General features: G+C 28.3%; 1 protein-coding gene and 1 long non-coding RNA gene across 4 annotated transcripts; one reads left to right on the top strand and one right to left on the bottom strand.

The window, feature by feature from the left end:
* Positions 1–3,793: 3,793 nt before the first annotated feature.
* On the bottom strand, positions 3,794–8,137 carry LOC108831213 (uncharacterized). 2 transcript variants are annotated; one of them, XM_018604775.2, is made up of 7 exons: positions 7,887–8,137; positions 7,622–7,805; positions 7,407–7,496; positions 7,221–7,320; positions 4,386–4,475; positions 4,171–4,278; positions 3,794–4,046 (listed from the first exon to the last, which is right to left on the bottom strand). In XM_018604775.2, the coding sequence occupies exons 1-5, from the start codon at positions 7,898–7,900 to the stop codon at positions 4,435–4,437; spliced, it is 429 nt and encodes a 142-aa protein (XP_018460277.1). In that variant the 5' UTR covers positions 7,901–8,137; the 3' UTR covers positions 3,794–4,046; positions 4,171–4,278; positions 4,386–4,434. The 2 variants fall into 2 exon arrangements, with proteins under 2 accessions (XP_018460277.1, XP_056843651.1); XM_056987671.1 differs by lacking the exons at positions 3,794–4,046; positions 4,171–4,278 and having other exon boundaries at positions 4,579–7,320.
* An 855-nt stretch (positions 8,138–8,992) lies between these two features.
* On the top strand, positions 8,993–14,350 carry LOC130496256 (uncharacterized). Of its 2 annotated transcripts, none has more exons than XR_008935368.1 (5): positions 8,993–9,140; positions 9,230–9,267; positions 12,315–12,351; positions 13,355–13,419; positions 13,889–14,350. It is a non-coding gene; the product is annotated as an uncharacterized LOC130496256 (long non-coding RNA). The 2 variants fall into 2 exon arrangements; XR_008935369.1 differs by having other exon boundaries at positions 13,355–13,808.
* The last annotated feature ends 313 nt before the right edge of the window (positions 14,351–14,663 follow it).

Raw genomic sequence — 14,663 nt, 5'->3', positions numbered from 1 at the left:
TCATGAAGCTGCTATGTACACCATTTATACTATTATAAATCTGTAATTTCAACCAAAAGGAGCTCTTTATAGGCATGTTTTTAAGTTGACAATTTTTCATATAAAAAGAAAATCATTTGTTATATGCACTTACAAAATTTGGTTTGGTACCAACCTTATCCATGTTGGCTTAACCGGACTATTATGCTTTTCAGATTTTTACTTGGTATTGTTTCCTTTTGTCATATATCCTCTCATTGCTGTATTCGTATTTCCTAGAAATTTAATCATAAAAACAAAATATAAGCACAATAAATTTAATTTCATATATCATTTCGGTGTATATAATATATATATACTGTTTATTCTTCGTCACTTCTTTACGGTCGAATTTATATATATTGCATTTTTGTTACATTAATATCCTTATTGATTACAAGGAAGTTCTTTTGTGCATTACGTAATAAGTGTCCTATTTTCATGCAAGGAAAATAAGATACGTATTTAATATAAATCTCACTGGACCGAGTGATTGTGGTCGGGTGGTAAGGAGGCGGGCCTGGGACACTAACATTGTACGAAACTAAGTCACAATTATTTTGATCACCTAACACGGATATGGGTCTATGTTTTAGAACCCATTTGAATACCCGGAGAGAGGGTCAATCCGTAGACTGCACCTCCCCTTGGGATTAGTCTGTGCCTCTCTATACCCTCAGGTTAATCCAAAAAAAAAATCTCATTGATAAATTTAGTATACAGCCGCAAGGTTAATTGCCTGTCTCCAAAGATCGTAGGATATCTAATTTATGTATTCAGTTATTGAAATATAACATTATCTAAAATAACATTTTTCTCAAACGGCCGAAACAATATAGAAAACCTATATTTTAAGAATTACATAAGGTATAATATACTGTAGAGTGTTTTTATATTCGCAGGCACATTCAATTTATTGCAAAATTTGCATCACAAGTAAAATATTTCAAAATATGGTAGCTTTAGTAGTATATTAAGTCAGCCAGATTTAGAATGATATTTATATTTTAGGAGGTTAAAATAAAAATAATGTAATACCGAACGAATATCCAGATTAAGCAAACATAATATCATTTTATCTTAAAAAAATAAGGCTGGGCAAAATATCCGGAACTGAAGAACCGACCCGAAATCGACTAAAAAATCAGGGTCCCGAACTCGATCAGACCCGGGGTAAATAACTGAATAGATCCTAAGCTGATGTATCCGAAGAACGGTACTCAACCTGATCCAAACCGAGAACCGAATGAGTATCCGAAGATATCTGAAATGTTAAAATATATTTTAAAATATTATTTATAATTATATGTATAATTATTTCAAAAATTAAAATTATAAATTTAATATATTGATTATTTTGTGTATTTTCGGATAAAATATGATAGTTTGGATAGAAATACTCAAAAAACCGTGTCTAATAAGTAATTTTAGTTATTTTTGGTTCATTTGGGTAGTTTGGATACAAAATATCCAAACCGAATCGTGTAATATAGTTATTTTAAGCACTATTATCCGAACCCGTTTCAGACACATTAGTTATTCTGTTATTTTCAGGTTCTTTTACATCAAAACCGAACCCACCCGAATCTGGAAGGACCGACTCGAACCCACTCGAACCTGACCCAAAATTTTGTAATACCCGATCGGGACATAATTTTCAAACCCAAAAAATCCAATATCCGAATCTGTATCGAACGGATACCCGAATGCTCATGCTTATTAAAAAGATAACAAAATCGATAATCTGATTCCGTGCAAGGCACGGTTTATTACCTAGTCATATATGATTTGACGAATGGAGAACCAACCAAACTAGGCTCCAAATTAACTTCATGCATATACTTCGTGATGGTTCCACTCCTTTCGACCATCTCCCCGTCAAGAAGGTCCACCCATTGGAGTTGACCGCATACTGGCCTCTTTCCCAAAGGCAGAAAACTTGTTCGTCTTTTTCTTTTGTTTTTAATTTTAATTGATTATGATATTACAAACTATCTATTTTTATTATCTATAATATTATTTAAAAAGTAAACTAGTTGATATCATTTATTACTTAACTTAATATCATTTGTTTTTCTAATAAAACAGAAAATAATTATATTTTTAAATTGTTTTACGTTTATAAAACCAAAAAATTATTATAGTAAGAAAATTAAAACAATTAAAAAAAACAAAAGTAGGTTAGAATTGTTATTATTGTTATGAATATTATAGTGATCGACTCATAACCAGACGAACCGTACGGACCAGTCTATGTCGTACCAGACATGACCAAACCCGACTCAAGCCCGGCCCAAGGAGACATGAAGATGGCGACCATAAGATAGAGAGATAGAGATGGCTCAAGAAGATTGATACCGAGGAGATTCATAGTTATCCATATTCCTATATAGATTAACAATATGTATATATCCCTTATATTATGAGATTAGGAATATTGCTATTTATCTTTTTATGTAATCATGTATATAAAGGGACCTTTGGTCTTTGAGATTAATAAGAAGTAATTCACAGAAACATTACTTTCACAACAATTATTTTATTTTATTGAATTTTTGCTTTACTTCATAGATGAGATGATGTAGTATTGGTTTTCGTATACCGGTTTTCCCTTAAATTTTATAATATTTCTAATAATGTCTATAGGTTTAGTTCTAATTATTATATAAGAAATATAATATTCAAATGTTTGAATCTTTATAGATAAAAACAAATTATTTTACTTATAAAATTTCTACTTAAAACTATTGCTCTTTTTGTTTCATAAATATTGTCATTCTAATTTTTGTTACACAGAGAATCTCACATTAAAATTCAAGGTAATGCATATTTTTTTAAGTTTAATATTAACTACAAAATGCATTGATCTTAAAAATATTTTTTTGTCAAATATTATTGATTAAGCAGTTATAATTATAAAAACATAAATGCATTTCAATTCTTTTTAAAATTTTCGTCAAAAATGCCAAATGGCTCTTAGTTAATACATAGAGAGTAATATTATTCATTAAAAAATTTTAAAGAAAAATTATTTTATTTTGAAATATAAATTTCAAATGATATCCTTATTAAAAGTTACAGAAAAAATTATTTATACAGATTAACTAAACCAATTGATATTTTTCTTTTGTTTGTTTACCTTATTTTAAATTGAGGTATATTTTATTTTAAATAATTTTATTTTTTGGAAATTTTGACATTTTTAAGATATTAAATTATAATGTTGATTGCATATTTTGATTGATAGTGTTAAATCCTATTTGGGTACGGACATTCTTTATGACTTGTATCTTCGATTTCTATATAGTATATATTATTATGTATTGCTACAGTTCTCGGTAGAGTTTTTCATATTTTGCACTCAGGTGCATCATTATCTGAAACATATAAAAACATAGAGCTGGATGAGAAATATCAAGCTAAGGTATTTAACGGTTGATATATATCGTTTAAGAGTTTTGTTGGTGGAGCTCATCACTGGAGCATATTCAATTTTTTTATGCTGTCTCAAGAAATTATTTCATTGGCAAATTATTCATTCTCGCAATGAAAGAAAATAGACTCGACGAAAGCATCGATGGTCTAATCAATTGGAGAAAGTTACGGTAACCGCAAAACTCGCAAGGAAATGTGTAAATCTCAAAAGGATTTCATGGCAATGTTGCAACTTCATTCTTAGATCATGATCAGTGAACTATTTCCTAATCAAGTATAGTGACCATTGATAAATGCTTAATTTCTGTATTTATGTCTGTAGTAAACTTGTGACAATAATTTCAACAATTAAACTTCAGATTAGAACTTAACCCACATATATGGGACAAATTTGCAATTTATATATGGACTTCAAATGATGCCCTAGGCATCAGTTTTCTACATTGCTAAGGTGACATCGGTTTTCTACATTGCTAAGGTATATATTTGATAACAAATAACCTCGTTTCATATTTTTCTTCGACCTTAAGAAGCCCTTTTTGTTTCTTTAAATCAAATTAAGACATCGTATCATCTAATTCAGCTTCCTCATCCTGCTCAAAAACAATTTGGAGAGGAAGTCAAAAATGGAACCAAAACTAAATGAAAAAAACCTAACTTTTTTCTGATGATCTCTGACTGTCTTTGCATATTCTCCGGTTCAAGTTGAAAGCGTACCTGGGTACATGATGGGTGGCACTTAAATTTTCCAGAGTAACATTTATGTGAGCGTCAGTATTTCCTCCCATTCCACATTGTGTAGGATCCTCGAAATTAACATGGTCTCTGCTTAGATCATAAGAAGATGTAACAAAACAAAAAAAAATCATATCCTTGGATATATAAGGAAATATGTGTAGTAGAGAAAATCAAAACTCTACGAAAAGACTCACTCAACATCCATCGGGCTAGGGTCTGTTTGAGCCTCATCAATTGATCCTTTTACGTAACTTTGTGGTGGATCCACAAATTCATAATAGTTTCTGCTTAAATCATAAGAAGAGGTAACAAAAAAAAAATCATATCCTTGGACATATAAGCAAATATGTGTAGTAGAGGAAATCAAAAATTTACGAAAAGACTCACTCAGCATTCATCGGGCTATGTTGTGTTTGAGTCTTATTAGTTTCATCCAGTCGAGTTGAGAAATGAGAGTCAACTCAATTGTTCTATCTAAAGAGTCAATTTTAAACAAATATGAGACTATATCAATAACCCACTTCCCTATATCTTAGTTAAGGAGAAACTTATAAATTAAAAAAAAATAGAAAAAGTCATCTGTCGCAATTCAGCTGTAGGAACCATACTGGTGGAATTCGTTCTACTATGGAACTTAAACATCAAATTTTTACCTTTTTTTATCAATTCCAGTGTCATACTCTGTCATGCTTCTACTTGATTCACTGTACAAAATTCTTTCTATATATGAAAACTTTTAATGTGCTGGTACACATAGAAATTATTATTTTTTACAAATAGTTACTTCCCAATTCTTGTTTCCCTCTTTTGTTGTCTCCATTCTCTTTTGTCAATCCAATCTTTTTTAACTCTCCATCTATTTTTGCTTTTCTATTCTTATCCACCAAAATTACCGACTTCTCACAAATGAGGTTATTCGCTTCTATGAAACCTATTGGTGGTATATGCTGAACAAAAGATTTATAGTTTAGAAACGTGAATGCTTTCATAAAAAATAGAGATAGAAGCGTGGAAATGTCACATATTTACCATCCCTAAAGCTTGCCTTTGTAACAGAGAAAAACATAAAATTGTTTTATTCTACTTTTTTTTATTGATCCCGAGTAGTTAGAGCGTAGCCGAGTCCTCGGTTGTAGTAACCTTAAATCTTCATCGGGCTATGTTGTGTTTGAGCCTTATTAGTTTCATCCAGCCGAGCTGAGAAATGAGAGTCAACTCAATTGTTCTATCTAAAGAGTCAATTTTAAACAAATATGAGTCAAGACAGAGTGGTTAGTATATTTATTTTAGTAAGTTATTTTACATGTGTGCGAGAATTGAAATTATAAATCTCTGACGATGCATGTTGATTGATACAGAAATTGAGAAGGGAGTACGTCATGTTCAACAACCATTTGGACGAAGAAAGACCGATAGTATTGTTGAACAAAGGTGGTACAATTTTTTTTGCAGAATTAAAGAAATATGAAAGCGGGTCACATGGGAGTGCCACACACCATGGTTGGAAAAACTTTTGCTCAAGAAAAATGCTTAAAGTTGGATTCAAATGTAGATTTAAGGTTACTACAACCGAAGACTCGGCTACGCTCTAACTACTCGGCAACAATAAAAAAGGTAAAAGAAAACTATTTTATGACTTTCTCTGTTACAAAGACAAGCTTGAGGGATGGTAAACATGTGACATTTTCGCGCTTCTATCTCTGTTTTTTATGAAAGCATTCACGTTTCTAAACTATAAATGTTTTGTTCAGCATATATCAATAGATTTCATAGAAGCGAATAACCTCATTTGTAAGAAGTCGGTAATTTTGGTGGATAAGAATGGAAAGACAAAAATAGATGGAGTTAAAAAAAATTAGATTGACAAAAGAGAATGCAGAGGCAACAAAAGAGGAAAAAAAGAATTGGAAAATAATTATTTGTTAAAAATAATAATTTATATATGTACCAGCGCATTAAAAATCCTTATATATGGAAAGAATTCTGTACAGCGAATCAAGTAGAAGCAGGGTAGAATATGACATTGAAGTTGATAAAAAAAAGGTAAAGATTTGATGCTCAAATTCCATAGTAGAATGAATACCACCAATATAATTCTTTCCGCTGAATTGCAACATGCGACTTTATCCTTTTTTTTTAATTTACAATATAAGTTTTTTTATATATATCTAGGGAAGTAGGTTATTGATATATTCTCTCATATATCTGTTTAAAATTGACTTTTTAGATAGGAAAATCTAGTTGACTCTCAATTCTCAACTCGGATAGATGAAACTGATGAGACTCAAACGCAACCTAGCCCGATGAATGATGGGTGAATCTCATCATAAAGTTTTGATTTTTTTCTACTACACATATTTCATTACTAGGGGTGTGCCGACGCTACGTGCCAGAATTTTTTACAAATAAAATATTTTATAATTTTAAACAATTTTAGTATTTTTGTAAAGAAAATATTTAGCATACATATGAAGATTTTTTACCGTGTTTCAGTTTCTGCATTATTGGTTTTGAAATTATTTTAAAATAATTAAAATTTAAATATATGTATAAACATATTTTAGTTTTTATCTAAAATAGGATTTGTGACCTTTTTTAATCTTCGTTATTTTTGACAGATTTTTAATAATTGGATATTGTTTTCCTAACTTTTACAAGTATACACATAGATATTAAGTTGTGGCATATCAGTGAGTTCACGATTATATTTTCAAATTTTAAATGCAGTATAAACAAAACAAAATTGCTAACCACATGTACTGTGATCTAAGATACTACAATATCAGAAAAACTTGCATTAGATTTTTTTATTAAAAAAAGAAACTTGCATTAGAATCGAGACTAATTTGAAAAAAATGCAGTCTTACATCTACGATTAATTTAATCTTTTTCATAACTGATTTGAAAGTGTAATATCTTAATTGTTTATTATTTGAATGTAAAAAGTTGGTTTGGGGACTAGTTATGTTGTCGCAGGGACCTTGGCATAAATTCCCAAGCCTTGGCGAAGAAGATTAAAAAAGACTAACCAAAGTTGAGGCCAAGGATGCAGTGCCAAGTAGGACCATGAATCTTGTGCGAAATGAAAGAATCAAACTCCTCGCCGGATAACTTAGGGAACACACCAACCTACGACAAAACAAAGCGACAATCATTGTTGCAATACTTGATAAAACCAACGGAAAATGAAATAACACGAGAGGCACTGGACTCACAGCAACAACGTTCTTCTCCCCAATAACCTCACCAGCAACATCAGCTGACTTAATCTCAGCTGAAGCAGGTCCACTTTGCAGTGGCCACACCTGAAACCAAATGAAACAGAGATTCTTAAGTTCATATGAAAGTGAATCAAACATCATCGTCCAAAGAATCGAAACACTTAAATCTCTACTCGATTCATCAAAACAAACGGAGATTCAGATCTTACCAATGGAGAAGAATGTAGCGCGCACGCTTCCTTCTGCATGTCCTCTTTCATATCAGCACTCTTGATTACAGCTCTCTTCCCTGCCGCTTCAGCTTCCGGAAGAGTAGATCTCCGATCATCCGGATTTGTTTGCGCCGGTGCGTCTCCTCCTCCGTTCACACTCTTCTTCCTCATACTCCCCTCACTAAGTAACAGAGCAAAGTCATGATCCATATCTCTTTAACCATTTTCAAATCAGTGAAATGAAAAATAGAAAGAAACTCACTTTCGAGTAACCATTCAAATACCAAATGCAGACTCCGTCAGTTTCCAAATTTGAACTGTTGGCGAATTGGCCGTTCGCTTCCTGAACCAGATCTGGTGGTAGATCCTCGTGATCAAATCGGTGAACGGAGCTAAGTTCTGGATCAAGGAATGTAGATTGTCGTATCCTCTCACGTTCGGCCACCTCTGGTGAGAAGATTCACGGGAACGAGTGAAGTGTGTGTATTTACGAGAAAACTTGAGAAAACTTGATAGCAGTTAGCTAGTATAAATAAAATATATTTAGACTGCATGCAAGACTCTTTTCTCTACGATCTTTTCTTGGTCTGCGGGTGAGAAGAAGAACGTGAGTGGCTAAAAGTAGAGGTCCAATGCATGTGCATCTTTATTTATTTATTTTTTTAAGAGTTATTCTTGGGTTCACCCCCTAGGATGAACCTTTAGATTCACCAACCAATAGGATTCAAGTATTTTATATTTAATATCTTTTTAAAAAGTAAATAAAATATTGTTAAATTATATTATGTTTTCAAATAAATAGCTAAAAATAAATAAAAATAGTTGTAGTTGCAAAAAGTTTTTTTAATAAAAACTCTAAACCCAAAATACTAAACCCTAAACCCTAAATACTAAACCCTAAACCCTTGGGAAACCCTAAACCCTTGGGAAACCCTAAACCCTTGGATGAATCATAGTTTTAAAAATTAAAAAAATCTTTTTTTTCAATTATTACTGTTTTTGTTTATTTTTAGCTATTTATTTTAAAAACATAATATAATTTAAGAAGATTTTGTTTCTTTTTTAAAAATATATTAAATAAAAAATACTTGAATCCTATTGGTTGGTGAACCTAAAGGTTCACCTAGGGGAGAACCCAAGAATAAGTCTTTTTTTAATGACTTGCTTTATATAAATGCAGAAAAAAAAATATATTACAAAAGCTTCAAGGTTCTAGTTAATGAGTCAGAGCCCATTTAGAAACTTATATAGTAGAACCCATACCCTAATAATTGGTTTTGGCCCAGACCAGTCTAAGCCCAGTTCGAGAACCAAAAAAACGAAGAGAAGTTGCGATCATTCACCGTTTGCGTGTCGATGGAACCAAAGTAAACGGAAATGAAGAACCACAGAGGAGAAGATCAGAGACCGTCCATTCTATTCTTTCTTTTTTCTTTTAAATAAAACACAATCTTGTCTATAAATTCCAAATACTCTTCATTCTTCATTTTCACAAGTTCATAAGTCTCTCAAGCAAGTAAGTCTTGTAGTTTTTGTAATATTTACGTTTTATATTTAATAATTATCCTAATTTTCTTATGATTAATTGTTTCTAATATATTTCAGGTTTCTTCTATCAACATCACTAAAAATCAGAATTCAAAGTAAATTTTTATTTTTTTCTTCAGTCAATTATGGAAATTTATATCTTTAAAACACTAGAATTTTTATTCGATAGTATTAAATAAATTTAATAATTATTTTATGATAAATATATTGCTTTTTATGTTCTAATTAATTAATCTTTATTTTTCTGTAAATTAGTTTATCAAAATAATGTCTGTAACTAATAATCATCTAAAATATTTATAAATTATCATTTTTATAACCAATTAATATTCTAGACAATGAAATCATATATATATATATATATATATATTTCGTTCCTTTACATATATATATAAAAATATATGCAGTTTTTAGTCTTGTGTATAATTAGTTTCTATATTTTAAGTTCTTTTTTTATTCTTTTCGTTTTTATATTTAATTTGAAGATTAACTTTTTAATAAAAATGTACAACATGATATATATTTTCTTTGTATATATAATATATTCTGAATTTCTTTAAAATTTCATAAACACTTTATATATATATATATATATATATATATATATATATATGAATTGACATATTCAAAATTTTATATATTTCTCTCATATATAACCATATGTAATATTTAGGTAAACTGAAAACATATAAGTTAGAGTTGATTTTTAATTGTTGATGATACTTAACATAAATAAAATAAATAGTAGTTTTGTACAAAAAATATAATGTCATCTGATTATATTTATATAGAAATCAGTTTAATATATTAATGCATGTTATTTATTGTATATATTTATAAACTTAAATATTTTTATAATCACTTAGCATTTTTAGACAAAGAAGTATTGGTTTTAATTTGTAACTAGAGATTGACCCGCCCTCAAGAGGGCGGGTATATTTTCTGTATTTAATTTTTTTGCCTATTATAATTTATATGTTTGTGTGTTTATATAAGCATAAGTTTTTATATTTATGTTTTTATAATCATATTTTTGTTTCGAGAAATTTAATTTTTATATTTGTGTCATTGAGAAATTTTTTTTTTTTTAATTTTTGTTTTTAATTTTTATTTTGAAAATTTAATTTTATATTTGTGTATTTTCATTTATTTATTATTTCAAAAAAATTAGTTCTAGATACTGTCGCAAAACTATAATCATAATTTAAAATAAGTTTATGGCTACAAAATATTTGTACAAAAACCAGTAAAAGCTGCAACGGTAATCCAAAATACTTACAATACTGGAGATATTTGAAGTATATATTGAGTTTTAACCAAAGTTTTGAATAGAAGTAATTTTATGTTAAATTTATGTATTATAAATTTATGTCATTTGTTGTTTTTATTTTTGAATTTGAAAAACTATAAGGTATATCTATACTATTTAACCACAATTCAAAAAAGATAGTAATAAACAATACTCTTTTTCTTATTTAAAAAAAAATATTTCTAGATACTGTCGCAAAACTATAATCATAATTTAAAATAAGTTTATGGCTACAAAATATTTGTACAAAAACCCGTAAAAGCTGCAACGGTAATCCAAAATACTTAAAATACTGGAGATATTTGAAGTATTTATTGGGTATTAAACAGAGTTTCGAATAGAAGTAATTTTATGTTAAATTTAGATACTTCTTTATGTATTATAAAATTTATGTCATTTGTTGTTTTTTATTTTTGAATTTGAAAAATTATAAGGTATATCTATACTATTAAAATCTAAAACAACAATTCAAAAAGAGAGTAATAAACAATACTTTTTATTATTTCAAAACATTTAGTTCTAGATACTGTCTCAAAACTATAATCATAATTTCAAATAAGTTTATGGCTACAAAATATTTATACAAAAACCCGTAAAAGCTGCAACGGTAATCCAAAAAATATATATTCCAAAATATTTAAAATTTATTACGATATATTTTTAAGTTTCAGACAAATGTAGCTATATATTAAATTACGAAAGAGATTTATTAATATACATTTATTTTAGCCTGTTGGATTATTGGTCCATTTTACACATTTTTTATTCGACATATAATCATGTATTGTGTATTGTTTCTTTTATTTTTTGAGTGGCATTCTTGTAATTGTTTCCATTTTCCCAGAGAATATTTTAGATTTCTCTGCAACATTTCAATGCCACCGTATTTTCCTAACTGATCAATTTTTACGTTTTGCGTGTTTCAAAACATTGAGCGATAGAGAATCACTTTCAATATGAAATATTTGAATAACATTTCTTTACACATCAGTTTGATTAATTTAACGCTTAGATAAAAAAAATTAAAACTACCATAATATATAATGCAGTTGACAGTGCGAGAACTGATTATTTACATTGGCTTAGTGCATTGAGGCGTTGTTATTTTCACAGCATGTGACGTGTTAAAACCTGCTACAGCACTTTTTTTTTGTTTTCCTAAATAATTTATTTAATGAATGGCACTATTGTAAATATATAGTCGTCTTCCTTATGACAGCTTTAGGTTTCTGCAAAAACATTTTCATGGCCGTCATAGAAAAGTTGATCATTATAGGCTGCAATATTGCGTTTTTCTTTCAGATCCTTCATCAATTTTGTAGATCTAGTATATAAATTCCATTCCAAATATTCAAAACCCAGAAAAATGGATTATGTTTAGAAAACCAATTTATTAACCAAATTTGGTAAATTCACAACTGTAACCTCCGCTGAGCAATCGATCACCACGTTCGCTTTTCGGAACCTACATATATGTATGTTTTTGTGATTAAACTTATACAATTTTTTGTTTGTATTATACTCACACAAATTGTTAGTCATATGAGTACTCTATAGTTAGTTGACCGTTCCAGGGAGAAAGAAGTGAATCCCGAATTTAAAATTGAATTAGTGGTTACAATATTTGTATAAAATACATAATTATCAGTTATTATTAATATTTAGAAGGTGGTTATATTTTAAATTGGACCTAACCCATATCAACTGGTCATGTTGAAGAATTAATAGAATAGATTGTTCGCATAGGTGAATTTATAATTGTTCGCATATCTATATTCATATAACATATTTATATACTTGTATCTTGTGTTATCTGATTTTTATTATTTGCAGGTTGTCTCTTATACGTACAACAATTCAATAAATCAAGGTACAGTAAAAATCTATGTTCAATAATATTCTGGAAATATAAATTAAAATCTATGTTCAATAATATGATTGTGTTAACTGATTTTTGATAATTCATATGTTATTTAGCTTATATAATTCAGTTAAAATTTTAAAATAAAGATAGGCTTTTAAGTTACTTATTTATTGAATTAATAACAAAATCGTAGATATAAATTAAAATATATGTTCAATAATATTCTGGAAATAACATAATAGTTTAGAATACATATTTTTTGTGTTAGAAATTTCAGTTTTACTTAATCATTCTATTTTTATATTAATTAATAAGTGCATTTTTTGATAATTCATATGTTATTTAGCTTAAATAATTCAATTAATTTTTTTAAAAAGATAGGGTTTTAAGTTACTTATTTATTAAATTAATTAAAAAAGTTGTAGATATAAATTAAAATCTATGTTCAATAATATTCTGGAAATAACATAATAGTTTAGAATAAATATTGTTTATGTTAGAAATTTCAGTTTTATTTTAACTATTCATTGTAATTTTTTATATTAATTAATAAGTGCATGTTTTTGATAATTCATATGTTATTTAGCTTATATAATTAAATTAAAAATTTAAAATAAGGATAGGGGTTTAAGTTACTTATTTATTGAATTAATTAAAAAAATGTAGATACAAATTAAAATCTATGTTCAATAATATTCTGGAAATAACATAATAGTTTAGAATAAATATTTTTTATGTTAGAAATTTCGGTTTTATTTTAACTATTCGTTATATTTTTATTTTAATTAATAAGTGCATGTTTTTGATAATTCATATGTTATTTAGCTTATATAATTCAATTAAAATTTTAAAATAAAGATAGGGTTTTAAGTTACTTATTTATTGAATTAATTAAAAAAAATTGTAGATATAAATTAAAATCTATGTTCAATAATATTCTGGAAATAACATAATAGTTTAGAATAAATATTGTTTATGTTAGAAAACTAATATAATTTCAAATTTTTAGATATGGCGTCTAATCATGGAGAAAACGCGAATTTTAGTGAGCATCATACAGAAGCAGCAACACGGGTAACATATTTACTGTCATATTTAAATTTGTTGTTTTGTTAGAAATTAATTAATATTAAATTATCAATTTTAAAAAATTTTAGAATGAAGACCATTTGAAATGGGACCATAGAAGAGAACGAATGTTTATTGAGTTGTACGAACACACATTTGCCATGAATAAATATCGTCTAAAAGATCCGTCACCTCATGGGAAAGAGTTTATAGTTGACAAGTTCAACTAAGAGTTTAATCTTGATATAAACTACAAGTTTTTCCGAGAAAAACTTGATCAAATGAAAAGAAAGTACAAGAAGTATACAAATTTTATGCACAACTCAACGGGTATCTCAGTTGATCCTGTTACATCAATGATTTCTGCATCTGTTTCATGGTGGAAAGATAGTGAAGTAAGTCTTTTAATCTTTACCACACCAAAAAAATCTTAAGTAATTTTTAATAACACAAATCTATATAATTTTGTTGATAGGTGTGTAAGATTATAAAGTCATTTAAGCGAAAGCCACCAGAGTTTTGGGATATTATGCAATGATGTTTCAAATTATATGACGTCTGTTCGCAATCTTAATACTCTGTGAACCAAAGAAGAGAAGAGATTATGAACGAAAAGTTAGCAAATGATGAAAGTTATCTCAATTCAGAAATGTTTGGTGATGACATGGCAGAAATTCAAGTTCCAGAAACACAAAAAATGAAGATGTATATCGTGTTAACATTGACGATCAAACACGACCTACCAGTGAGTTTACTCGTGAATCCATGCGTTAAGATATGTCAATTTCTTGATTTCTCAATTGTTTTTATTCATCGTTCTGAAAATGTATCATTTGATTATTTAGTTAAGATAGCAAAATCCTTCTATAGAGACATGTACTACATTGGTTGTTTTATTCCGGTCTAGTTTTCCAAACCACCTCAAGCTTGAATAATAGATCAGCCGTTTGATGTGAAAAAAAAAAGTTTATTTTAATTAATTTGAACAATTATGTTCTTTCTAAATTCGAAACTATGGTTATATGTGTAGAAACATTAATAAACAAGTGGTTTAACTTCCAAAGAAAAGTTGTTTTGTTTTGGACAATGACAAGTATCAACAAATATGTGTGAATAATTTTCATGAATTTACAAATTATACAAATATCCATCCTAAATTATATCAGGGGTTTAATATAGTTTTGGCAAAATCCCAAATTATTTGGCAAATGGGAAGGTTTAAAACCAAACTAGATTTTGACCCGCACACC

This window comes from Raphanus sativus, chromosome 6 (assembly GCF_000801105.2).
Source record: "Raphanus sativus cultivar WK10039 chromosome 6, ASM80110v3, whole genome shotgun sequence".
NCBI lineage: Eukaryota > Viridiplantae > Streptophyta > Magnoliopsida > Brassicales > Brassicaceae > Raphanus > Raphanus sativus.
The sequence above is the reverse complement of the archived record's forward strand: the minus strand, read 5'-3'. Positions and strand labels throughout refer to the sequence as shown.

Bases quoted from the DNA above. Each gene is read 5' to 3' on its own strand.
- LOC108831213 (XM_018604775.2), bottom strand. The intron at 7,497-7,621 runs GTAAGATCTGAA...ATTTGGTTTCAG, and splicing joins CGCTACATTCTTCTCCATTG to GTGTGGCCACTGCAAAGTGG. The intron at 7,321-7,406 runs GTGAGTCCAGTG...GTTTTGTCGTAG, and splicing joins GGGAGAAGAACGTTGTTGCT to GTTGGTGTGTTCCCTAAGTT.